Source organism: Anastrepha obliqua, chromosome 4, assembly GCF_027943255.1.
Source record: "Anastrepha obliqua isolate idAnaObli1 chromosome 4, idAnaObli1_1.0, whole genome shotgun sequence".
Classification (NCBI taxonomy): Eukaryota; Metazoa; Arthropoda; class Insecta; order Diptera; family Tephritidae; genus Anastrepha; species Anastrepha obliqua.
The window spans coordinates 34,921,371-34,948,264 of record NC_072895.1 but is presented as its reverse complement, the minus strand read 5'-3'; the positions used below and the strand labels follow the sequence as shown (position 1 = coordinate 34,948,264).

Sequence of the window (26,894 nt, the reverse complement as noted above, 5' to 3'; positions counted from 1 at the left end):
CGTTGTATGGTGTGGTGTTGAAATGCGGCAAGTGGTGTGGGTCAGTTGGATTTTATTGAATCGACAATGGATAAATGCTACTTGAAAATTTTAAAAAGAGATTTGAAACGGAGTGCCGAACGTCTTGGCTTATCAAGCACAAAACACACAGCCGAGGTTGTTAGACTTCAGTTCAAAACACTCAAACAATTGGCCGACCTCAATTCTATTTTGAATCTGTGGGATCTGTTAGATAAAATAATTCAATAGCATGTAAGGACGAGTAATGTATTTTTTCGAAGTGTTCTACGGGAGCGAAGATTACCACTGAGGAAACAGAGAAGTTAGTAAACTTAATGCCAAATAGACTGAGTGAAACCCTAAAACAGGTTATTTTTATTATTTTCTTTTGCTTTTGTAACTCAAGAATGTTTTGAAGAAATAAACAAATAAATTATTTATTATTATTATTTTTTATATATTTGTACAATAATCAAATATTTAGCAATAAAATATGCTGATAAATAATATCATATATGATTTGAACTATAAATTTATATTGTGTTTTAATCAACTTAATATTTAAAGTGAACGCAGGCTTTATGGCCTATGTGTATGTATATTTCTATTAAACAATGAACTCTTGCTGATCTTACTTCCCAACCTACTGTTAACAGATATAGTACCTTGGATGTACAAAATGGGAACCAGAGCTCAAATCGATAGGGTTGTCAGAAAGACTGTTTCTGTGTTAATAAAGAGCTTCACATTTTTTTTACATTACTGCACTAACAGTTTCTGAGTGGAAAGAACTAGAAGAGAAGTTTGAGTATATTCATTTTCCTTTTTAATTTTTAGCCCAAGCTAACAGCTCCAGATCTCTAGTAGATGTGCTACATATGTACTTACATATACACGTACGTATACTCAGATGCATGAGTTGTTGTTTGTTGAGCATATCGTTACAAATACAGTTCCAATAGCATTTTTGTATCATTGTACTCTATGTTTAGATTATAAGATAAGAGAACAGTTTGGGAGACAAATGGAACGAATGCATCTTTCAACGAGTACTAATGCAGAGAGATGAGAGTAAAGATCTTGTCAGAATCTGTTCAAGTGTTATCCCATCTCCTCATTTGGAAGGTGGAACAGTTTTTTGGTAGCTCTTTTATCTTTTTGCTCAAACACTTTCCGGCTATTCAAGAGCAGTTCGCAAGCACAAGTACCAGTACACAATAGATTGTCGACGCGAACGCGTGTATTGCTCGCAACGAAACCGGTCGAACACTGCTAATATATATACATACTCTCGCCATAGCCGCCGCCGCCGCATACAAACACCAAATCAACATTGCCATCAGTGCCAAAAGGAAAGCAATACCAACGCACTATACCGATACATACAACGGAGCATTTTGTGCTATTAACACCAACAACTGAACTCAAACAATTGAAGAACGGTGAAGAGCAAAGCATTATTGGTGGCACGAAAAAATAGAAAGTATGTGAGATATTTGTGACATTTTGCAAAACCAAACTAACGTTTTGAACATTCATACATATGCACCTCATCCAACATACATAAGTATGCAGCAACATACATTTGTTGTCATACCTTTATGCACATAAGTATGTACTATATGTATGTGATTATTGATACGTAGGTGTACGTATATACGATAGTAAGACAGGTTTAAAAGAAATTTTCTATTGTATACGTATGTATGTATTGCAATTGCCCAATTCGATCCTCCGTAATACATGCATATAAAGCTACTACCTACGTTTCTAGTCGCATACATGCAGATGTATACATACATGCATAAACACACACATCCATACATATGCCTAGGTGGTATTAGGAAGTGGGCGAGAGAAAAACAGTTGCAAGTAATTTTTGATGGCAATTAGCCAAACTTTCTTAGCAAATTTGAGCAAAACTGAGCAAAATTTTATAAAAAAAAAACAACACAAAAAGCGAATGATGATCGTCAAATTATTTAAAACGGTTGTGTTAAGAAAATGTGAATGTGGCGTCCAAAGAAAATAATAAAGAATAAATAAAATAAATATCGCCGACAGTGTCTTTACAGCCTCAAAACATGCCCAGTGGCAGTGAACTAATTTTAGATTAATTTTTTCATTTGTTTTTTATTTGTTTATGAACGAGCAATGTTTTTTCATACATATTAGATTATACATATGTATGTACATATATACTACATATGCGTGTCATGTTAATATGCACGTAAATACATATGTATATATTTTTATACTCATACAATCATAGAATTTACATTGCTCACTACCGCCCAATGAACATACGCGAAAATCATCAACGACAAGATAATAGAACCTAAGCAGAGAAGAATAAATAGAGAAAATTGATCAACAATGGCGTTAGCGCCGAAAAAAATAATACGATAGACGTTTGAGAAAATACTGCATACATACATAGGTGTATACGGATGTTCAAAGATAGTTGAGTGCTTGGACCCACAAAAATATAGCTACGTACATCCCGTGACAAAACGGTAGCACATCAACATTTCGAACAATTTCCCACTTAACTGTGTTGCGCATTTTGTCTACATAAAGCAATGTCGTGCATTCGTTATTCATTATTCGTTAAACAGTTTGTGGAAGTTTTCTAATTTTTGAATATGAAGTTTGAAAGTTCTATTTGTATGGTTTTTGTTAGCCTCGGAACTATACTTATTCCTACTCACCAGTTCGGTTCGACCCACGCACTCAACAATTAAAGAGAAGAAAGTATGCTCTTCCATATTTCTCGATGTTGCTCAGGCCTATGATAAGGTATGGCATGCAAGACTACTCCATAAACAAAAGATCTTACTTCCAAATGAATTTTTAAAGATTTTAACTTCAAATCTAAACAATAGATACTTCAGGATCAAGCGCTATGGAACTTATTCAAGCCTTAAGCTAATAAATGTCGAGGTTTCACAATAAAGTATTCTTCAACTTATAGTATATTTGCTTTTTATATCTGACCTTCCGGTCTCTAAAAATACCATAACGGCTACTTTCGCTGGCAATACATGAATTTTAGCAATCCATGATGATGAAAATCAGTAAGCTCGAGGATATAAAATATTCAATTGTGCTAAACAAACAAATATTGAAAAAATGCAACGATTTCAAAAAAAGTTTATAAAAAGCATAGTAAACGCACCACGGTATGTGAAAAACATTGACTTACATCGAGACTTCCAGATTATGTCGGTATCAAAATTTGTCAAATTATATGCAGCAACTCATACCAAAAGTCTCGAAAAACATATCAACCCTGAGGCTCAGCGACTTGTCAAACCAAAAGAGCAATGCCTGAGACTTAAACAAAAAACCTCGCGATTCTTATTCCTTGTTCTTGAGCGGGTGGCCAACAGATATAAATTTTATTCATCTATATTTATTTATTTCCTGTAAATACTTTAATTCAAAGAAAAATATTACTTGACAGTTGTAACTACATAGTTTCAGTAAGTAAAGTATTAAAAACATAAAATAAAAAATATATAAATAAGAAATATGAAGAAAGAAATGAATAATAAAGAAAAAAATAATAATAATAAAAAACAATTAAAATAAAAATAAAACATAAATATTTAAATAAAAAAATATAAATAAAAAATATATGAATAAAAAAATATATAAATAAAAATATATATAAATAAAAAAATATATATATAAAAAGTATATACAAAAAATTATAAACACAAAAACATATTAATACAAAAAATAAATAATAAAGAAAACATAATAATAAAAAAATAAATAATAAATAAATAATAAAAAATAAATAAAAAAAAAATAAATCAAAAAAAAATAAATCAAAAAATGTAAAAATACAAAAATTAAATTAAAAAAATTAACTATACTTATATAAAGCAAAAAACAATATAATAATAAAAAAATAATATTAAAAAAAAAATAAATAATAAAAAAATAAAAAATTGTAATATTAAAAAAAAAATTGAGTAAAAAACAAAAATAAAAAAAAATTAAAATAAAAATAAAAACATAAATATTTAAACAAAAAAATATATAAAAAAAAAAATATATAAATAAAAAGTATATATTGTAAATACAAACAAAATATAAACACAGAAACATATTAATACAAAAAATAAATAATAAAGAAAAAATAAACAATAAAAAAATAAAAAATAAATGAAAAAAAAATATTAAAAAAAAAAATAAATAAATAAAAAAATAAATAAATGAAAAAAATAAATCAAAAAACTTTTGAGCAATAATCAATGCAAAAGATAATTTACCGAAAGAGTTGCTTTTCAAAAGCTCCCCAAAGCATCAGTAATTCATAACAAACAAATACAAACATACAAACGGCTAATTTCTGAGAAAATGACATGATCAGCAAAGAATTCGCAGCGAGGATACTTGTCCTTGGCGCTTTCCACAAAAAATCTTCGCAGCCGGTTTCTTCATAGTCGTTCGTTCACCCACTCACTCTCAATGTTGGAATGCGAAATGCCAATAAAGTTAAAAAAAGTGTGTCTACAGTCTGAATCGAAATTTAGTCCCAACACTTGAAAACAGCAAACGCCAGCAAGAGACGATTTTAAAAAGATCAAAATGGATGAGTAGGAATATACATATATACATACGTATGTATATAACATATGTAAGTAAGTACATATTTAAAAAGTGTGCAATTTCTAGGATATATATATATATATATATGTATGTATCTATGTATATATAAATACTTGTGAATTAAGTTGCTATTGCATCCAGTACGCGATGATGAAAACTGTTTTAGAGAATACAATGCGGTATTTTTTTCTTCTCCAAGTCAAAAAGAGTAATTTTTCAGTCATCATTAAGACGCCTCACTGTTGCTCTTTTTTTAAAAAGCTCGTTAACTGATCATTCAGAAAAAATCTATTCACATCATAAACTCGAGGTGATCTGTCAAGGTTGAAAGCGCTTTGTTATTTATTAAAATCATACATTATTATTCAGATTTTGAGTGAAATTACTCTCTTCAGTTTACACTTCACGAGGTGGGGAAAAGCGCAGGCAATTTTCCTCTGTCCACACACCTTCTTGAAAGAGGCTTTACAATTGCATGTACATATATATAAGTATAACAAATTTAGGCGATTATGTGTGTACATGTGTGTGTCCGTGCAGTTTTTAGTTGTGTTGATTTTTCGACATCACCTTCGGGCATTCCGTTTTTTTGTTTTTGTTTTTTTATTTTACGCGTTTCTTTCGGCATAAACGAGACTATATGAGATCATACTATTTGAATTTATGCAAACACACACATACATTTAAAATCATTTGCTCCGAGAATACTCAATGCTGTTGTCTGACTGGTCGGATTCGAGAATCAAGCTTTTTAATTTCAAGTAAATCGAAGTATGTATGTATGTGTGTGCATGGAAATAATTTATAGAGCAACAGAATACTTGTTTGTACATGGATGGATTTTGATATTTGCGTAGATTTGTATATGCGACTGTGCAAATGCGTGTGAATGTTTACCTTGATATAGACAAGTGTATATTTACACACACACATACGAATATATAGTATGAAAATATGCGTATACATGTGCGCACATGTTTACTCTTTGATCGTAAATATTATTTGTGTGGCTTCTGACCTTTAAATACATTTAACTCTTTTAACTTTCTCCTCCTACGTATGCTACACCCATTTACCGCGTAATTCGTCAAAATGACGAACCAATACTAAAAACATTGAAATCATTTTCATTCATTACTGAATGTAAACGTATATTTAAAAAATATTCACTGCAGTGGCGTTGATAGCATATGTATGTATATATACATATACATATGTAGAATAAATATACGGAAATTATTGGCTATTCCTGTTTTTGCAGTTGGAGTTAGTTAATTTACATACAGACAAATATATGCTTATGTGCATGTTTGAAAAAGATTTGTTCATTGTAATTTCAATTAAAAAAGTTAAAACACGTAATGACATTTTGATGCTTGCGCATTCAGTCGTGCATAAATATGTATGTACTTATATATCTATATATTTATATGACTTAGAACATATTTATATACATATGTATGTACATATATTTTAGTTTAGACTTCCACTTATGGCTATTTGTTTGTTTGTTCGACTCTATATCTGTTGTAGCTTAAAGTAGTGATTACGTCCATATGGCTAAAATGTTCTTTAATAATTTGTGATTTCAACAAATCACATACATATAAACTTATGTGTAGGTAGATATGAATTTTTAAAACATATACATACATACATATGACCATTTAATATGTTACAAGTGGATTGTTTTACAAAGTTTTTCATTTGAAACATGCGCACATGTATGTATTGTATAACATGATTTTTGAATATTATATTCACATAGAGGCCCACTTTGTTTACACAGATGTCGTTTTTGGCACCTTTGAAATTTTTGGCGTTTTTTAATATTTAATTATACTTATGGGTCGGTTGGCAAAAAAATTAATTTCGGCATATTTGACGATGTTATGATTTTTCGCTATTGACATTGAATAGCTCTAGCATGTGGCTTAATTTTGAAACGAATTGCGTGTAAATTTATTCAGTGTCTGAAATGAAAAACAAGAAAACATCTGATGCTGAAAAATATATCTGAAGTTCGCTTAACAGAACTGGTGATCAAATCCATAAATTAGTCGCATTGTTTTGCAAGAGAGTGAGAGATGCCACAGGATAAACGAAAGTTAAACGAACACTTGGAAATACTTGAAAATCATTTGGATTTATTAACCTTCGGAAGACACACTTGGGCGTGAGTCACCTCACAAAATATTTGAAGGGCTATAGTTTGTTTATTTCTAACATCTGGAAATATACCGTTAGCTGTATTTAGCAACGTCGGTTTTGTTCTTCGAACTCATGCTGTAGGTCCTCATTAGTTGGTGCGCACCGAATTTACCCCAGTGTGTAGTTCGCGTATTTTTTTTTTTGCATAAGAAAGTCTACACCATATATTGACAAGTCCAGGACACTATAATTGTCATCAAAATTAATTATGTCATAATCAAATAAGTGACAAGTTTTGACTATTTACATATTTATTTATTTTTTAATTTTAACTAATTTTATACAAAAAATATAATTCATACTATGACATGCAACTAGCTAACTAACTAACTAATAATTCACTAAGTATTTTTTATTTGCTATTTTCTCGTGTTCATACCACTTTATTTTTAGTTTATTCGTTTCTTAAAGTCCAATGTACACAATATATATATTTTTTTCGCAAAGCCTATTTCTGATAAAAAATTTCGTTATGTGTATAAAATCCAAGCAAGTTATTATATTGTTTGTGGAAAAAAGTTTGTGAATTGGGGTGAAACTTAGCCTAGTGTGATGTTTACGTCTAAAAAATAGATGTTTCTACCGAAGGTTAAGAAAGTCAGTCATTCTTTGGGTTCCGCACAAATTGAAAGCGGCCCACTTAATCCATCGAAAAATGTAATTTATTTCACCTTAAACTTGTCGAGATGTTGATATGCTATTAGACCTTAGAATATGGAATGTACATGTATACGTACATACGCACCTGCATTTAGCAATAAAAATTTTATAAAAACTGATGCTCATCTGCACACCTGTGCACACTTGTTCACATAACGTTTGTGTGGAAGAGCATAAAGAAATCGAGATAGATGGGGGCATATGTAGTATGTATATGTACATATATGTACACATATATGAAAACGTTCAGAAAGATGAGGAGTCGATTTAGTCATGTCCTTCCGTCCATCCTTTAAGTAGGTTAGTACTGCAAATAGACGAAATCGGTTAATAACTTCGCCCAACCCCCATATAACGGTAATTCACACCCATTGGGTAAATGCGTGTATCTAAATAACGCCTTAATAAAATTCGCTCAAATCTGGTCCATGCATTATTCCTTATCTTTTCATACAACCGTTACGCGAACAAAATTATAATATCAAGTCAGTCCATACGTTCGTGCGTATCTTACCCATAATTTCACTTTTGTACGATTTGTGCATACAAAAAATTATTCGCGGAATATAACGGAACTATTTATATTTTCTTTGATATATTGTGCATTCAACAAGTGATTTTAATCGCGGATAGAAGCACGTGTTGTTAAAAAATAAAATGGAATCTTCGAATGCGTATAAGAGGCATATTTTGTTTTTTTTTTATAAAAGTGGTAAAAATGCAACAACTGCTGCTGCAGAAATAAACACTGTTCACGGAGAAGATACCGTGAGTGTAAGGACTGCGCAAAAGTGGTTTTCGAACTTCCGAAGTGGTAACTGCGTCGTGGAGGATGCCCCGCGCGCTGGTCGCCCTGAAATTCTTAACTCCGACGCCTTACTCGAACTCGTGGAAGCTGAGCCAAATTTGACAGTCGGTATGATAACTCAGAGGTTAAATTCATCGCATGGAATAGTTCACAGGTACCTGGTTCAGTTGGGAAAGGTTTCAAAGCTGGGAAAATGGGTTCCGCATAGACTCTCTGTCACCAACCTTCAGCAGAGAGTGAATGTGTGTTCTCAGCTGCTGCAACGGCTTGAAAATGAAAGTTTTTTGAACCGTATCGTTATTGGTGATGAAAAATGGGTCCTTTACAATAATCCTGTTCGCAAACGCCAATAGTTAGATAAAGATGAAACACCAGAACCGACCCCTAGAGATGGCCTTCACCCAAAAGATGCTCCTGTCTATTTGGTGGGATATGGCCGGTATTGTTTATTATGAACTTTTGGAGCCAAACCAGACGATAACTGCTGATTATTATTCCCATCAGCTATCAAACCTGAGTGAGGCACTTAACAAAAATCGACCGTCTTTAGTGAGTAGAAGCAAAGTTTTGCTTCACCACGACAACGCAAGAGCTCATACCGCAAGGCAAACATTAGGCAAGCTGAACGAGCTCGGATGGAAGCTAATGCCGCATCCACCATACTCTCCGGATATTGCACCCTTGTGATTATCACCTTTTCCGTGGACTTCAATCCCATATCAGTAACAAGAACTACTCCTCAAAAGAAGCTATAAAAAGGGATATCGAGCGTATTTTGGCTCCAAGGACAAACAATTTTTTGAGCAGGGAATTAAAAATTTGCCTAAACGTTGGGAAGACATTGTAAATAATGAAGGGAAATATATTACTGATTAATAAATACTTTAAACATCTCAATATCTGTTACATTACAACTTCTAGCCTAGTAATTTTATTAAAGGCTGAAAAACTGTGCCTTAAAAATTACTGATACTTTTAAAAATTTACCTCTCCAACATATGTGTATGTATATATGTACATATATATAATATATAATTGGCGCGTATATCTTTTATTAAGTAGCAAAATTTTTTTAGGTCTGGAAATAGATAGAATCGCTAGGGACCAAATCTAGTGTATACGGTGGTTGCTCAAAATGCTCTTGTGACACGACACAGTGCATTGTCCTAATGAAAAAGAGTGTTTTTTCTTTTGCAAACTGGGTCTTTCTTTACGAATTTTTTACTTCAGCTGATCTAAAAGATTACAATAATTTTCAAAATTTATTACTCTCCCAGTTTGCAAGTAAAGCCACAAGCAAATTTCCTTGCGCATTCCAAAAAACCGATGCTAGTACCTTCTTGGTCGATTTCTGGACACGAATTCATTTTGGAGCCGAATAACCAGGTTCACAGCACTCTTTAGCCTTTTGTTTTGATTTAGGACCATGGAGATACACCCAAGTCTAATACATAGTGATGAATCGATGCACAAAATCTACTTTATCCTTTCGAAAATGTTGCTAAATGTTGCTGAGAAAGTCGCTTTCGAATGTGTTTTTGTTCCATTGTTAGCGAATGCGGCACCCATTGTTCACACAGTTTTCGAAAACCCAATACTTTAGTCAGGCAAAATACTGCTTATACGGCCTAATGTGATGCCTAGCGCTTCTACTAAATCTCTTTCACTCGACGATTTTCCAATACGACATCCTGTAATTTTTCTACGATTTCTGGTATTGTTGCTCTTTGCAAATATATAATATATTTACTGCTGCCTTCTGGCGCATGTTTTTAATTAAAAATGTTATTTAAATCACCACGATACACTTTTTTTATTACTTTACGTGAATGTCAAAAAGTAAACCACGTAATCGTTTATTCGTTAGCTCTATTTTATTAAGTGTAATCGCTGGGAATGCGTTAAATAAAAATTGTTTTTATAATTTTTTCTTACAATTTTGTTCTTCAATTCACGTAAGCGAACAAAAATTGCGAGCATCTGCTTCTGAGAGGTTTCACTGAATGTATGTATGTACATATATAGTTGCAAAACATTTCACAGAGTTAAATAAATGCTAAGGCTACCTACTACTAAACTAATTCGAGACGCCCACTCAAAATCTTCTTTTGATTCATGTGGATTTCTTTGAAATGTGAATTACAGAATTATAAAAAATGACGTAGAGACTAAATTTACTTATTGCAAAATACAAATGTCGTCATGAGCACAAGCATAAAAGGTGTGTACATACATACGTACGTATGTGCATATGTGTGTGTGTCAAGTATAAATAGCTATCAAGCGATCTGTATACGCGAATGCATAGAACTTTTGCCATTGACTTTGATTTAATATTATCTGTATGAGGCATATCAATTAATTTTCTGGAAATATTTGGTTATCCGTAAGATATGATGGATGTCTCTGATAATTTGTTAGTTGCCTGGACAAGCTCCATGATTATTGAAATGCATTGCGCACTCGCAACCTAGTAAATTTGTGCATGACTGCCTACCATTCGCTTGTCAGGGGTTTGAAAATCGCCTGTGAGAATGGAACATCAAATGAAATAATTCGGGAACCGTTAAAATTGTGGTCTCAATCGGGGAGGTTTCTTCTATTTCCCCTTCTCTGGCGTACCTCAGGGAAGTGCCTTAGGGCCTTTACTCTTTGTCCTTTTTATTAATGATATTGACAGCTTTTTTTCGTTTTCTAAATACTTACTTTACGCGGACGACCTAAAGGCTTTCTCTTCAATTAGGAGTTCTAAAGATGCTGGTAGAGTTCAATTAGAGATCAATATAGATGGTGCTCATGGTGTTGTCGGTCTCTCCCATATCTCAATTATTGATATTGTACGTTACGTTCTCCAAACTACCTAACGTAGTACGAGCTTCATACAGTATATCTGGTACTCCCCTTCAGTCTATTGATGAAATGTTGTTGTTGTTGCAGCAGCATAAACCTTCCCCATACATAGCATATACAATATATGGGCATGTTGCTGAAGTGACTGTCCTCGGCCGGATATAAATCCGGGTCGTTTCGGTAACGTAGAACCGACTATCGTGGAAACGATCGAAGACCTTGGTGTAACTTTGGATACCTTTTTTCTATTCAGTAACCACATCAATTTTATCATATCTAAATCATAGGCGGCCGCCGTAGCTGAATAGGTTGGTGCGTGACTACCATTCGGAGTTCAGAGAGAACGTAGGTTTGAATCTCGGTAGAAACAGTTTTTTCTTATAGCGGTTCGGAGTCAGCTTGAAATTGAAGGTCCCTCCATTTGTGGAACAACATCAAGACGCGCGCCACAAATAGGAGAAGGAACTCGGCTAAACACTCAAAAAGGGTGTACGCGCCAATTATATATATAAATCATATGCTGCTTTTTGGGCTTTGTTCGTCGAAATAGTTCTAATTTCACAGATCCCTATACTCTCCTCGAACACAGGACTATTATTTCCTTGTCTTTTTTGCGAGGCTAAGTGGTGTAATCGATTGCCCCGCATTACTGCTAGCTTTTCAATTTCTTATTCCTGCGAGAATACTTCGTTTCAAGTTTCGTTTTTGCGTCAAGACCCTCAGTATGAATTACTCAAGAAATATGCCCGCCCCATTCGTGCGTTCACTTCGAGAACTCAGCGGGATTTCGAATTCTATTTTGCTTGATTTTTCTTTGCCAGATAATGTGTTTTTTAAATTCAATTTTATTTTGGTGCTTTCTGTACTCAGTACTAAGTTATCGTTTTAGTCAGTAAAAACTTTGTAGTTTATTGACTTTTTTGAAATAAATATTAACATAAATAAATAAACACTAGTTTTGTGGCTTTGTCATCTTTGTAATACTCTATGCGAATTTATTATTATAAAATTTAAAAAATAACTATTGAAAATTTTATCCGAGTAAAACTCCACAGAACTCTAACATAATAAAATCTCCATTGTCATCATTTTAAATACCTTCAATAAAAAATGCTTTATTATATTTTTTTAGAGATGCAGTACTCAACGAGCTCGGAAAACTACTCATCAACAGTGAGAGGCGATTCGCCCTCAAAGTGGGGTAACAAGGTATATATTCTAATAAGTAACCACGTCAGCTTTATTTACCATTGATATTTCTAAAATTCGTATCCCTAAAAGGAAGATAAAGGTTACGTGTATAAGAAGTCATCCTATCAATATTCCAATTCAGGCAATAATAACATAACCAGCATGAATAAGTCACTGGATACAAATATTGATCAGTTGGATGCTTTGTTGGAAGATTTGAAAAATGAACGAGAAATCACAAAAGATAAAGGTAAGTTAAAGGAAGTTATCACAGCGCTCGTAATCTTATAGAACTTTTTCTTTTAGATATTTTATCAACTTCTGCGAATTATAAGACAATGTAAGTATAAAACGCAACACCTAGCTCCAGTATTTTTCACACATAAGAAAAACGATATGTCCGTGAAACTAAAAGGTTGTAAATCTACGTTTCTTGTTTTTCACCATCACTTAGGATTTTTTTTTTTATTTCAAAGTTTACAATTTTTTTTTTTCATAACAAGCCGGATCGTTAATTTTGGATAGACCTATAATAGCACAGGTCAACAACGTTTTGTTCTAGGAAAGTGTAGGGTCATTTTCGAAGTAATTTTTTGCGTAGAATCCGAATCCGGGGTTTAAATTGCTCTATCACGTAAGGATTTTGAGATATCCTAACCTAAAAGTGCAAAAACGCTGTTTTTGCCCATTTTTGAGGTTGTGTAGCTACGCAGATTTTGCTCTTCATAAAAAAGTAAACATAGTATTTTAAAGTATAAGTCTTCCTCTTTTAAATGCCGTTGAGTTTGCTTAAATATCTTTATTTTTTGCTGAGATATCGCATTTTGAAGTTTCCATGTTTGTGAATGTTTCGATATTCGAAAATCCATTGAGATAACATGAGACGTGATACGGTCGATTACATAGTCATAGTCATAGGAGACTTCAAAATACGTCTCTCTTCCTTTTTCAGCTCTCTGTAGCGATCCCACATGGCTCGCGTTGCGCCCGATCGCAGCGTGGCTCTATAGGCGGCATCCTTTCTTTCTGCGGCAGCATGACATTCCTCGTCGTACCAATTGTTTTTTCGGGCTCGCGGGAATCCGATTTCTTCTTCGGCGGCGGTACGTAGAGAACGAGAAATGTTGCTCCATTGTTCGTGCATGCCGGTTTGTTGGGCAGTACTCTCTGAGAGCAGGAATGAGAGTCGAGTGGCGAATCTTCTGGCTGTCTGTTGTGACAGCAGCTTTTCGATGTTGAACATTCTTTCCATAGGTAGATGCACGTTTTTTGCAGCACAGAGGCGTGTGCCCAGTTTGGCTGCAACAAAGTAGTGATCCGAGCCGATGTTGGGTCCTCGGATCGTACGTACATCTAATACACTAGAAGCGTGTCTTCCATCTATCACAACATGATCGATCTGGTTTCGTGTTTTTCGATCAGGAGACAGCCAGGTGGCTTGGTGAATCTTCTTATGCTGGAATCTGGTGCTGCAGACTACCATGTTTCGGGCCCCGGCGAAGTCGATCAGCCTCTGTCCGTTACCGGATGTTTCGTTGTGCAGGCTGAATTTTCCGACTGTCGGACCAAAAATTCTCTCCTTGCCCACCCTGGCGTTGAAGTCGCCAAGCACGATTTTTATGTCGTGGCGGGGGCAGCGCTCATAGGAACGTTCCAGGCGCTCATAGAAGGAATCTTTGGTCACATCGTCCTTCTCTTCCGTCGGGGCGTGGGCGCAAATTAGCGATATGTTAAAAAAACGGGCTTTGATGCGGATTTTTGCGAGACGCTCGTCCACCGGAGTGAACGACAGTACTTGGCGACGGAGTCTCTCTCCCACAACAAATCCGACACCGAATTTGCGCTCCTTTACATGGCAGCTGTAGTAAACGTCGCAAGGTCCTATGGTTTTCTTTCCTTGCCCCGTCCATCGCATCTCTTGGATGGCAGTGATGTCAGCCTTTACTCGCACGAGGACATCAACCAGCCAGAAGGAAAGGATTGTTATGAAAAAAAATATTTCGTAATTCTGTCGGCATTATTTTTTCATTTGGTACTCAAATGTCTATGTCACATAATTTTATAGATTTGGGAAAATTTTTTTTATGCTGCGTCCTAACAGAAACTTTGTGGTCCTTTAAAAAAAGCTACCGGTACCAAATCGAATACTTTTAGAGCCGGAGCGTTTGTATCTATTCGGTCGACATGACCAAGCCAACGTAGAAACGGGAACTTTATTCGCTGCGCTATGTCTATGTCGTCGTAAAGCTCATACAACTCATCGTTCCATCGCCTGCGATATTCGCCGTTGCCCAAAAATCTTCCGCTGAATCTTTCTCTCAAACACGCTTCTTCCCTCCACGCTTCTGCGCTATACCTTAGAACGGGGATGATGAGAGCCTTGTAGAGTGTTAGTTTTGTTCATCGAGAGAGGGATTTGCTACTCAGTTGCCTACTTAGTCCAAAGTAGCACTTGTTCGCAAGAGAGATTCTACGTTGGATTTTAATGCTGGTTCCTAAATAAACGAAGTCTTTTACAATCTCGAAATTATAGCAGTCAACAGTGACGTGGGTGCCGATACGCGAGTGCGCCGACTGTGCAAATCACCCTGTCTGACACCTCTTTTGGTATCAAGCGGTTCGGAGAGGTCCTTCCCAAGCCGTATTAGTTTTGCGGAAATCGGTCATTGCGGCATATAGGCAATTCCGAAGTTTACGAAAAGATGGTATGTGTCGATTTTCCTTTCATGGATCTTTTCCAAGACTTTGCATATTGGGAATATCTGGTCGATGATGGACTTTCCAGGTCTAAGGCCACACTGGTAAGGTCCAATCAGTCGGTTGACGGTGGGATTCAGCCTTTCACACAATCTTATAGGCGATATTTAGAAGACTAATCCCGAGATAATTGGCACAGATTGCAGGATCACCCTTCTTATGAATTGGGCAGAGCACACTTAAATTCCAATCGGCAGGCATGCTTTCATCCGACCATATTTTGCATAGAAACTGATGCATGCACCTTAGTAGCTCCTCGCCGCCATGTTTGGATAGCTCAGCCGACAGTCCGTCAGCGCCCGTGGCTTTGTTGTTCCGTGTGCTTTGTTAAACTCGGCAAAAATCGCGGAAGTGGTTATTGCACCAGTCAAGAAGACGAAGAAGGTGGTGAAATACTGAAAGCGCAGATTTACTACCGTTGAATATCGCACTCGTTTTGCTTTTCTCAAATGTTCGAAAAAAAGTAAAGTCGTTATTCTGTAAAATGACACAAACTCAATTCCCTCAATACTTGCAAAACTGGACCGGAAGGCATCAAAAATGCTAAAAATTTCTCATTATGTTAGGGGTATCAACTTCAACTCCTTTAAATGTATATTGAGACAAACAATTGCAAGGTCGGCAAAGCACTCCGGAGACGTACGGTGTCCACTTGTACTATTTTCCATATTCTATTTTGTGAAATCGGAATCTTTTCTCGAATTTTAATTCTAATCAGCCTAGGTTTCAATGTGTTTAAACGTCTTTGCCTTTTTATTTTAGGGAACGGGAACGCACTGAACCCATTGGCACCGTTACAAAAACCACACGTGTCGTAAAATCGTCTCAGCGGTCAGTGCCACATGCGGTGAAGGATGAAATTGATAGCTTCTCGACATCGGAGTATAACACACTAAGATCGAATGGTTATCCCAATATCCAGCAAGACTATCAATCCAATGAGAAGCTCTATGGATCTAGTAAGTGCAGCAATTTTAAGAATTTCTGATAAGGTGAAATAATTGAATGCAAATATTTTTAAAGGCAACATCTATGAGTCTAGAAACAAAGTGTACGAAAGCAATCGTATTATTGATAGTACTGAACTGATTCCTTCTACGTCAACCACAACAACAACAACCCAATTAGAGAAAGATCTTCAAAATCTGCCATTGACGGAGGATATTTTACCGGTACCCGGCACGAAGGTTACCACCACAGTGCGTACCTACACATACGAAGTGCCTGCCACAGGTACACTTAGTCGCACTCCGTTAACTTCAAGTACGCGCTATAATACAATTCAACGTAACGAAATGAATAGTTCCACGCTTCAATCTAGTCCTCATACAACCCACATAACTCCAGTGGTGCCTCAAACTGTTATTTATAACACGGAAAGCTATTCCTTAAATAATAGGTCCAATGATCGGCCCATTACTTCCAATCAAATTTATGAAGTACGCGAGCATCGTGAAACTAACACTTTGCAAAACAACTTGCCACTACAACAACCACGCAGCCCTCCAACAAGTGGCACTAACAAAACTATTATTTACAAAGTCAACAAAACTGAAAATATTCATACGGGTCCAGAATACAATCATCCTGATTATCCCATACAACAACATTTGCCACAAAACGGACCATATGGTCCTCCACAGGATAGCTATGAACCCGGACCATCAGGAACAAGATACATTTATAAAGAGTCATCCAATACCGTGAATACTATTCACGGTACGCCTGGTGGCCCCCCAAATTCTCACCCAGGATATTTACCACCAGCACATCCTCCACACAAACCAGCGTCACCCAGTGACAATGGCTATCCTCCACATGGACCCACAAGTATTTCCCACGTCACCTATAAGTACTCATCTTCATCTAAAACAAATAGACATCAGGGGCCAAGCAGCCCATATGGATCACCACCAACAGCCAGTCAACCAGCACCATTCCCTGTTGACGGAGTCGAGTATCCAGTAAATTCCAGTCCCCCACAAAAAGTCGATGACCTTATGCAGTCTTTTGGACAAGTAAGTTGAAAATTAAAAAAATTAAAGTGGATAATAACATTTAATAACTTAATTCCGATTTTTATCAGGTTGATTCAGTGGATAGAACTGAACTTTCTACGCCACGAAAAAGAGAGATTGAAACTGCTGTGGCAACTCCCAATCAGTATATCCCTACAGTAAATAAGGCAGGCAAAGAGGTGTATTATCCACCGGGGCACGAGATGATGATAACAAAACGCGAAGAAATGGCAGCAGGATCAGCGGCTGGGGTAGGTTAATCAATGCATGTAAATGTATCCGAAAGCTGAAAATGCTCGCACTAATCTTTCTCGAACAGGCTTTTCACGAATTAATAACATAAAATTTATCTTAAGTAAAACGAAAAGTAACTATGTTTAAGTCTTCCATCACCACCCTTGCTATTCTCCTGTTCACTCCCAACTAGGGAAGAATGGAAGCCAAATCTTACCGAAATCGATGGCCCTCTGATTATATATACAGATGGTTCAAAACAAAACGGTAAAGTGGGATTTTGAATCTTTTCCAATTCCCCTCACATCAATCTATCATTTAGATTACCCGACTACTGTAGCGTATTCCAAGCGGAAGTATGCGCTATCTGGTATGCTGCAAAAACTCTCTTAGAAAATAGAATATCACTAGAGAATATCCGCTTTTTCACCGACAGTCAAGCGGCCGTTCGAGCACTCAGCTCCTCTTATACCCACTCAGATGTGGTTCGATCCTGTCTCTTATCTCTAAACGAGATAAGTGTTCAGAATTCTGTCCAAGTTATCTGAATACCGGGTCACAGTGGATTCGAAGGTAACTGCAAAGCTGATGAGCTCGCAAGAGCTGGAGCTGCGCAATCAAATGTTAGTAACTTACCCACAACCCACATTCCGCTCTCAACATGTAAAATGCTCATCAATCGAGAATTTCACAGCATTGCTGATCGGAGGTGGCGAGTGGAAACTACTTGCGTTACGACCAGACAAATCTGGCCATCCTACAATCTGAAACAGACAAAAACCCTTATAAGTCTTTCGAAACACGAACTAAGGCATATAATATCTCTTATCACCGGCCACTGTGGGCACTCACGCACGTCGGCTCGGGGTTCCTCAAAACGACCTGTGCAGATACTGCGAGGACGAAGATGAGGAAGTATCGAGCAGACATTTGGTGTGCAGTTGTCCCGGTCTAGCCAGAAGTCGACTCGCTCTTCTAGGCTCTCCAACAATTGACAATCTTTCAGTACTCTCGAACCTGAAAATCGAATCTCTCATCAAATTCTCGAAATGAATTAATATTTTTGACCAAAATCAACAATAAAAATCTCGGTTAGGTGGGGAAATCATATAACATAATGAGCTCTAGGGCAACACAACGGACCCAACTTGCGGTCTATGTGGCACTCCGATGCGGGGTCACCCTTAAACCAACCAACCAACCAACTATGTTGTTGTTGCTCTAACAGCATAAATATTCCCCATGCATACACGGGGAATGCTGCTGAAGTAACAGTCCTTGGCCGGGTATAAATACGGGTCGCTCCAGTTATAGCCTAGACAGACAGTGGCGTTAATAGGACTTAACGACTTAATCAACTCAGGAATGAAGTGCAACTAATGCAGATTGGCTACTAGACTTCATTCTCATAATTTAAGCGGATTAGGAAAATGTTCGTTGGCAACATTGCCGAAAAATGACAGTTGTGAATGAAAAATAATTAAACTTTCAAGGAGAAGAACAAGAAATCCAGCATTTCTAGTCAATGCTAGTTGGCAAGTTCAAAAGAAAAATGATAAAATTTAACAATTTATTTCCATTTTTTGTAACAATTAAAATTTTTGCGCAGCTATTTTGACGACACAGATAAACTAAACTCAGCTGGACATCGTTCACTTTTTGTATAGGGTGAAAATGTTGCCTGGTCAGAGTGCAACGTATTGAGAAAAGAGCACAAACATGCCGAAGGGCAGAATAAAATCAGTGACATTCAAAATTAGATTTCTTCAAGAATGCCTTTTTTTAAAATCATTTTTACAGAAGTAAAAATTCCTCACTCAAAATATAAGATCAATAAAACTTCAGCAAGACTTTGAAAGGTCTTCTTTTTTATGGCATCATTTTACAGAAACTGTTTTTTCCCCTCTCCTGAGCATTTGCAATTTTTCGAGTTGTAACACTTTTCTAGTTAGTATATATGTATGTATATATATACAGGGTTTGATTGAAAAGTATTGAGCCTTATTTTTTTAAGCAGTTTTATTAAACCTTATTCATTATTCATTAAATTCATTATCCTATTATTCAAAATAGGACCCTTGAGCGCCAATACACCGCTGGTAGCGGTCCTTCTACTGCAGGAAACATTTTTTAAACTCATCCGCCAGAATCGCGTTCAATTCGGCTGTCATAGTATTTTGGATCGCCTCGATGGAATCGAAACACCTCCCCTTCAGCTTTCTTTTCAGGAGCGGGAACAAGAAGAAGTCCGGAGGGGACAGGTCTGGGCTGCAGGGAGGGTGGGGAAGCACCGGAACCCCCACCTTGGCCAATGCAGAGGTGCAGAAGAAAGCGGTGTGCGCCGGCGCATTGTCGTGATGAAGGGTCCAATTGTTGACGAGGTCAAACTCCTTGTGGACGATGCCCCGAGAATCGAAAAAGATGATCAGCTGCATTTCCTAACACACTTTTAAAACAGCTTTCACGCGCGGAGCGATGTTGACTGCACCGCTGTTGCCAGCGAACTGGGACCTGTTTCTAGTGGAAGGGGAAGGTCCAACGATCATTTTCCCCCACCAGCCGATTCGGTTGATCGCTTGGCAGACGGTCCGCGCGGGAAGGCTCATTACTTTTCAATCAAACCCTGTATAATTGGCGCGTACACCCTTTTTGGGTGTTTAGCCGAGCTCCTCCTCCTATTTGGGGTGTGCGTCTTGATGTTGCTCTAAAAATGGAGGGACCTACAGTTTCAAGCCGACTCCGAACGACAGATATTTTTATGAGGAGCTTTTTCATGGCAAAAATTCACTCGGAGGTTTGCCATTGCCTGCCGAGGGGCGACCGCTATTAGAAAAATGTTTACTTAATTTTTGGTGTTTCACGGAGATTCGAACCTACGTTCTCTCTGTGAATTCCGAATGGTAGTCACGCACCAACGCATTAGGCTACGGCGGCCGCCGTATTTAGTATACGATATCTTATTTATGTATTATATGTATAGACCTGTATTCAAAATAATCGCAGCACGACAAAGTTTTTGTAAGTGCAAGTTCAAAATGTCTCAAAAATCGCGTTGATTTTATAATTTTTTTTTTGTTTGCCGTCGGGCTTGTGGATTTCCTCCACATACTACATATATAAGTATGCATATACTCGTACACCTATGCAAACGTATTTCAAGCATTCCCCATATGGAAGAAAATGAACATCGCCAACAAAATATATTATCAAAAATCAACGAGAATTTCGAACCACTTTAAATTGACGGAATATTAAAACAAAATTGAATGGACTACAAAACTGCATACACAGAATTTTTTTAAAACGTCTACTAAAAGTGTGAAATTTTTATAAAAATTTGTTGAACTTTTTTAAATTTTAACTTAATTTAAACAATTTAAATTGACGGAATATTAAAACAAAATTGAATGGACTACAAAACTGCATACACAGAATTTTTTTAAAACGTCTACTAAAAGTGTGAAATTTTTATAAAAATTTGTTGAACTTTTTTAAATTTTAACTTAATTTAAACAATTTAAATTGACGGAATATTAAAACAAAATTGAATGGACTACAAAACTGCATACACAGAATTTTTTTAAAACGTCTACTAAAAGTGTGAAATTTTTATAAAAATTTGTTGAACTTTTTTGAATTTTAACTTAATTTAAACAAAAAAAATAATAATAACTAATAAAATTTACATTGGCAATTACATTTTTGTTTTCAGGGACGTTGGGCCAAAGGATCTGGGATGTATGAGTACGAGTCTGGCTCCAGGTCTAAATCTAAAAGTAAACAAGGAGGTGCCGTGGTTCCAATTTGTCTACCACTTTGCTGTGCTATGCCTTGTTCCATAATGTAAACCGTAATACAAATAATAATTTATTGAAATTAATTCTCGAATGTACATAAATGTAGACTTAACACTAATATTTAATAATATTCTATATTATAACGCAACCAAATCGAATAGTTGCTAAATGTTTGAAACACACTTTGGAAAAGCCGTGTAAAATTATTTGTATATAACTTATTTGTCTGCTTGTTTACTGAAATACACATATACATATATACAGATACATTTTTATGTATGTATGTATATATGTAAATTTTGTACACAAACATATATTTTAAATTTGTACATATATGGCAAAACATATCAAATATGACTGCCTCTGGTCATCGTTTAATAAGAATGGCGATATTTCAGCTGAACTACTTGTCTTCTAATCAAATGTATGTAAAAAAACTCACTCCAAGAAAATCGAAAAAATATCATGCATTCGTGAAAATACTCAATTGCCTATTAACTTTTTTTAATATTTTTGTTTAAGGCCATTTCAAGGACAAAATAGTCGATTCTATAGAGATTAAACCGAATATTAAAATGTCGTATAATAAATTGAAAGCGTAAATTACTTACAAGTAAGCACACGTACATACATACATACCTACACGCACCCATATATGGTCATATATTAGACCACATCTGAATATTTCCTTTTTTTACTTTTTACGTCGAAAATCAGTAGCAAAAACAAAAAAAAATTGGAAGAACTCACATTTCTGCTGCTGAGAGGTTATAAACGAACATTGTGAAAGTATTCTCTGTACAATAATACAAAATTAAACTACTACGAGTATACAGAAAACAAACAAATCAAATGTTACAACCCCCACACCTACCTAAAATTTAATTATATTATTTTACCAACTAAGGCGAAATATTGCGTCTACAAATTCACTTAAAGATACGCAGTTGATGTCAAAAACGTGTGTGCTTTTTTTCATGATTTGCATGAAAAATACATACTTATGTGTGTATTTGTATTTGTATGTACATATTTATAAAACTACTTGCGCTTTAGTATTAACCTAAATATTAATAGTTTTTAACCGAATGCGAATCAAAGTAAATTTATATGTATTCTTATTAACACTGTGAAAATGAATAATAAAAAACACTCTAACGGTACACTTTAGTTTCATTATCAATAGTTTCATAAGGTAGATAGGTAGGTTAGATGGCAAGAGTACCCCAGGTACACTACAAGTCAAGTAGCACTTACGCGCCGTTTTGATACCATAATGTGGAATACTACCTCCGAAAAAAATTTAAGAAAAAGGAAATCGTCTACAGCCATCCAGTGCTGTTGATATAGTGGAGGAGAGAAAAGGGATCTAGGCAGGAGAATTTCTTCCAGCCATCCCCAGAGGGCACGCTAAGGTATCTCAAGTGCCTAGCCGCAAATTCCAAGCTTCTCCGCATGAGTACCGATCACCTAATGACTAGTGAACACCGCAATGAGTTTGGAAATCGTATTGAGGCCATAGCGTTTTCTAAATAGTACACGATGAGACAGACCTTCATCTGTCTTGTGCTTTTTTGACGTGATAACGTCTTATAATTCGATTTAGCCGGCTGCACGCACGAAAAAATATGTCGTTACCTTGCTCATTAGTGTTACCTTGCTCATTTGTCGTTACCTTGCTCATTTGTCGTTACCTTGCTCATTGCCGTTACCTTGAATGAACTGCAAGCGAAAGCGCGGAACGAACAAAGCAAACGAACGGCAACGTTCGACATCTTGCTCTCTCCTACTTAAGTGAGCGTATATATGTATGTATATGCGCATATGTACATATATAAATTCACGTATTTGTATTGGCATATGCCTTCTTATTGATTATTATTAATTTGATTTACTTGAAGAATTTAAAATAAAACCAAGTTTGCTAATAATACCTGTTGTTTTAATGTTATTATTATTAATTTTTTTATTATATATGAAGGAAAAAATGTATGGTAATATTTACCATATACCTTATAAGATATGTTGTATACTAATATATGTATATAAACATGCATATACATATACAATTTCGCGCAATTTTCAAAAAGAACAAATGTATATGTATGTAAAGATGCATACAAGTCATATGGACATATCAAATATACGAATCTATTTCGTACGCAAGCAAATGTAAGCTAATGTGCTTGAACTGCAAGCGAGAGCGCGGAACGAACGACAAAGAGCACAATCGGCCCCACGTTCGGCAACGTTCGACATCTGGCTCTGTCCAACTTGAGTGAGCATATATATGTATGTATATGCGCATATGTAGGTATATAAATTCACATACTTGTATTTGCATATGCCTTCTTCCTGTGTGCATGGTAATGAACCATTTCTCTGTTGAGAATAGGACGATGATAGAAAAAGTAGGAAATGAAAGGGAGTGTTTCGAGTGTAAAGTGTCTTGAAAAAGGCAAATCGATGATGGTGCCTCTTAGTGTTGTTGACTTATTAACGTCTGATGCATTGAAGATATCTTTCATGAATTTGATAAATGTTTCGTCATTTTTCACGTTTGTGTAAATGTAACTTGACCTATTTCATTGCAATTCCATTTACCTCCTCCTCTATATCCATACAAAATATCTATCAAACAAATAAAATTAAAATTTTGTTTTGAAAATTGCAACCATTCCATCAATATTTTCTTATGACGTTGTCACGTTAAACTATCGTCAGTAAACCGACTTTACAGACAACCTCTTTTTTAGAAAGAAATTATGTAGTTTCCCTTTAACAATAATATATTATATATATATAATTGGCCCGAGCTCCTCCTCCTATTTGTGGTGTGCGTCTTGATGTTGTTCCACAAATGGAGGGACCACAGTTTTAAGCCGACTCCGAACGGCAGATCTTTACAATAATAGTTTCATAAATTAATATATAAAATAAAATACAATCGCTGATAATACTGCCAAGGATATGAGCATTACTCCTACGATCACATCAAATCTTTTAAGTAAAAATGATGTTTATCGACTTATAAAGCAGCATAGGCAAACCAAACTAGTAGCTGACTGGTTTCACTATAGCCACCATTACTCCAGGATTAATCCTAATCGTACTAAACCAACTTATCTATCATCACTCCCATCTAACTATACTACGCCATATACTCGCCTACGCATTGGTCACAGTGTAATCACCAATGCATATCTACTGCAAGGGAGGCAACCAAGCCTGTGTCCATTTTGTAATACTCCAGTCAGTATCCTGCACTTGTTAGCCTTTTGCCCTGGACTAGATAGACAAAGACAGCAGAATTTTGACGGTCATGATGCACTATCGCTATTAATTAACCCTTCCGATTCCAACATTTCGAAAATCTATAAATTTCTGAAGGACTCTGATCTTCTACGACGTATATAAACCAGGAATTCTTCACCAGCCAGCTGAAAGCCTCCGTTGCTAGCGCTGCGTTATCTTTTTGTTTATTTAGCAATTCTATTGTTGTTTAAGCTTTTAAAAAATAAAAAATAAAATAAATATATAAAAATGGGTTATTGGGCATTTTAGTTACTTTAGTATTGACAGTTTAAAAACGTGAAAGCAGTTATAAAGGGTGATCAAATTAGGGGTACCGGACTTTAAATTGAAATGAAGCAAAGAAAATTCAAATTGATAATTTATTGAAATAAAGATTGCCCTTATTATTTTTGTGTAGAACCATTCAAGACATTTATTTTTTAAAGATAATCCCTTTCAAACGTTGGCCGCAAGAAAACACCAATTTTGAATCACTCGCTGGAAGACTTCGGTCGGTATCTCGTGAATAACTTTAGCTGGTTTATCAACAAAGCATTTAGACTTTACGAACATCCCCTAAATAAAAGTCCAAAGGTATAATATCCGATGATCTTGGTGGCCAAGCATTCAATCCACTGGTCCGAGACGAGAGATAAATTGCTCACCGAAACGACGACGCAGTTTTTTTTTTGTGGCGGTGCGGTTGCTCTTGAGTTAAAAATGCCTTCACACCATATAGTAAAACAAATATCCCTCCTCTTCTCTTGGATTTTTCCCTCCACCCTGGGACTGCTTCCGCATTGCTTCGAGGTAGAGGGCCAAGACGGCGTCCTAAGAAGGGCACTTACTTACTCGCCTGTTTTGAGAAACCTATGCTCAATGCTCTTCAGCATAACTTTCCATTTCACAATTCTTTTTTCGGATAATATCCTCCACGAAATTTGCGACGACATTCCATTTTTCTTCGTCTATCATCATTTCTTCGATTATTTCTTCAGGTGTATATACACCAATAGCTCGTTGGAGACCTGTTCTCTCTACGTTCTACCTCTCGCATTTAAAGAAGGTGTGCTTCGCATCATCATACTCTCCATATATCCAGTTTGGAAGTGTCACTTTTCCCATTCGCCACAAATACTTGGGAAAGGACCCATGTCCGGACAAAAACTGTGTGAAGTAATAGTTAACCTCACCGTGCTTTCTTTCTACCCACTTTTTTAAATCGGGTATTAGTCTCGCTGTCCATCTATCGTACCGTTCAGAGTTCCATCTTGCCTGCCAAAGTGTGAGCGTTTGAACTCTTTTGAACTTTGAAGAAGCATGGAAAGAAGCGACGACGCAGTAAATCCATTGTTTTACGGTCTGTACAGCAAGTAGCGCCGCCTTGTTGGAAGGATTTATACTCTGCAGCCATTGTTGTCTGGTGGCTCTATGTTTATATTTTATAGTGATGTAAATTCGCATCAACTGTTTTTAAACACCTTAGACACCACCGGATTTTGAATTTAAGATATTTTCCGTTTTTATTTGTGCCTTCACTTAATTATCTATTTTTTGGCAAAGAAAAAATTTTGCGAAAAATAAGCGGCCGCCTGTACCTGCCTGTTCCGTAGTCTCACAAGGAAATAGAAGTCGTTATCTGCTATTGTATTTTATACTCAGAAACACTTTTCCGGTATTTTGCTTCATATGATTGCTTTTCGAAGAGCTGGGGTGCAATTTTTCTCTTTTGACATTACTGCATCATTTCAACTAAAGTAAAGTGTTGTACGAATACTCCAGAAACTTTATTTTTTACTTACTTACCAGTTACAATATAAAACAGAAAACAATTCGCAGAATTTTGGACGAATGCCGAATCGTTCTTAAATAAATATATTTCTCACAAAAATATTATAATACTAAGACCCAAAAAATTAATGCGGGCCCTTTAAGAGAAATAAATAAACGAACGCATTTCAATGAATATAATCACAGCAAATATATTCAAGCGTAAAAAGTACCGTTACGGCACCGTACTCATACTTAAACATGCACATATACTTGTATGGTTGAGTATTTGTCCGAGGTTTTCCTCCTATTCGTGGCGTGCGTCTAGATGTTGTTCCAGATATTTGTATGAGGAGCTTTTTCATGGCAGAAATACACTCGGAGGTTTGCCATTGCCTGCCGAGGGGTAACCGCTATTAGAAAAAAACTTGTTTCTAAGATTTTGGTGTTTCGTGCACGGAGATTTGAACCTACGCACTTCCGAATGGTAGTCACGCACCAACCTATTCGGCTACGATGGGTAAAAAAATATATAAATGAGTGTATATACATATGTATGTGCTTATATATACATATATGCACATATGCATGTCCGGCTGCACTTCCGAACCGTTCATCCGATTGCGATGAAATTTTAGTGAATCGTTTTAGTTATATCCATGAAGGTTTGTAAGCTAGATC

The 26,894-nt window shown here is 36.0% G+C and overlaps 1 protein-coding gene across 1 annotated transcript; it reads left to right on the top strand.

Annotated features, from left to right (window-relative positions):
* Nucleotides 1-1,199: 1,199 nt before the first annotated feature.
* Nucleotides 1,200-22,312, top strand: LOC129243608 (uncharacterized). Its single transcript, XM_054880757.1, has 8 exons — nt 1,200-1,483; nt 12,285-12,361; nt 12,434-12,593; nt 12,650-12,683; nt 15,863-16,059; nt 16,124-17,118; nt 17,187-17,369; nt 21,065-22,312. The coding sequence occupies exons 2-8, from the start codon at nt 12,287-12,289 to the stop codon at nt 21,197-21,199; spliced, it is 1,779 nt and encodes a 592-aa protein (XP_054736732.1). The 5' UTR covers nt 1,200-1,483; nt 12,285-12,286; the 3' UTR covers nt 21,200-22,312.
* The last annotated feature ends 4,582 nt before the right edge of the window (nt 22,313-26,894 follow it).

What these genes read in the sequence shown, in the direction of transcription:
- LOC129243608 (XM_054880757.1), top strand. Translation starts at nt 12,287, where the DNA reads ATGCAGTACTCAACGAGCTCGGAAAACTACTCATCAACAGTGAGAGGC. An exon ending in CCTCAAAGTGGGGTAACAAG is followed by an intron (nt 12,362 to 12,433) that starts GTATATATTCTA and finishes TATCCCTAAAAG; the next exon opens with GAAGATAAAGGTTACGTGTA. An exon ending in CAGCAGGATCAGCGGCTGGG is followed by an intron (nt 17,370 to 21,064) that starts GTAGGTTAATCA and finishes TTTTGTTTTCAG; the next exon opens with GGACGTTGGGCCAAAGGATC.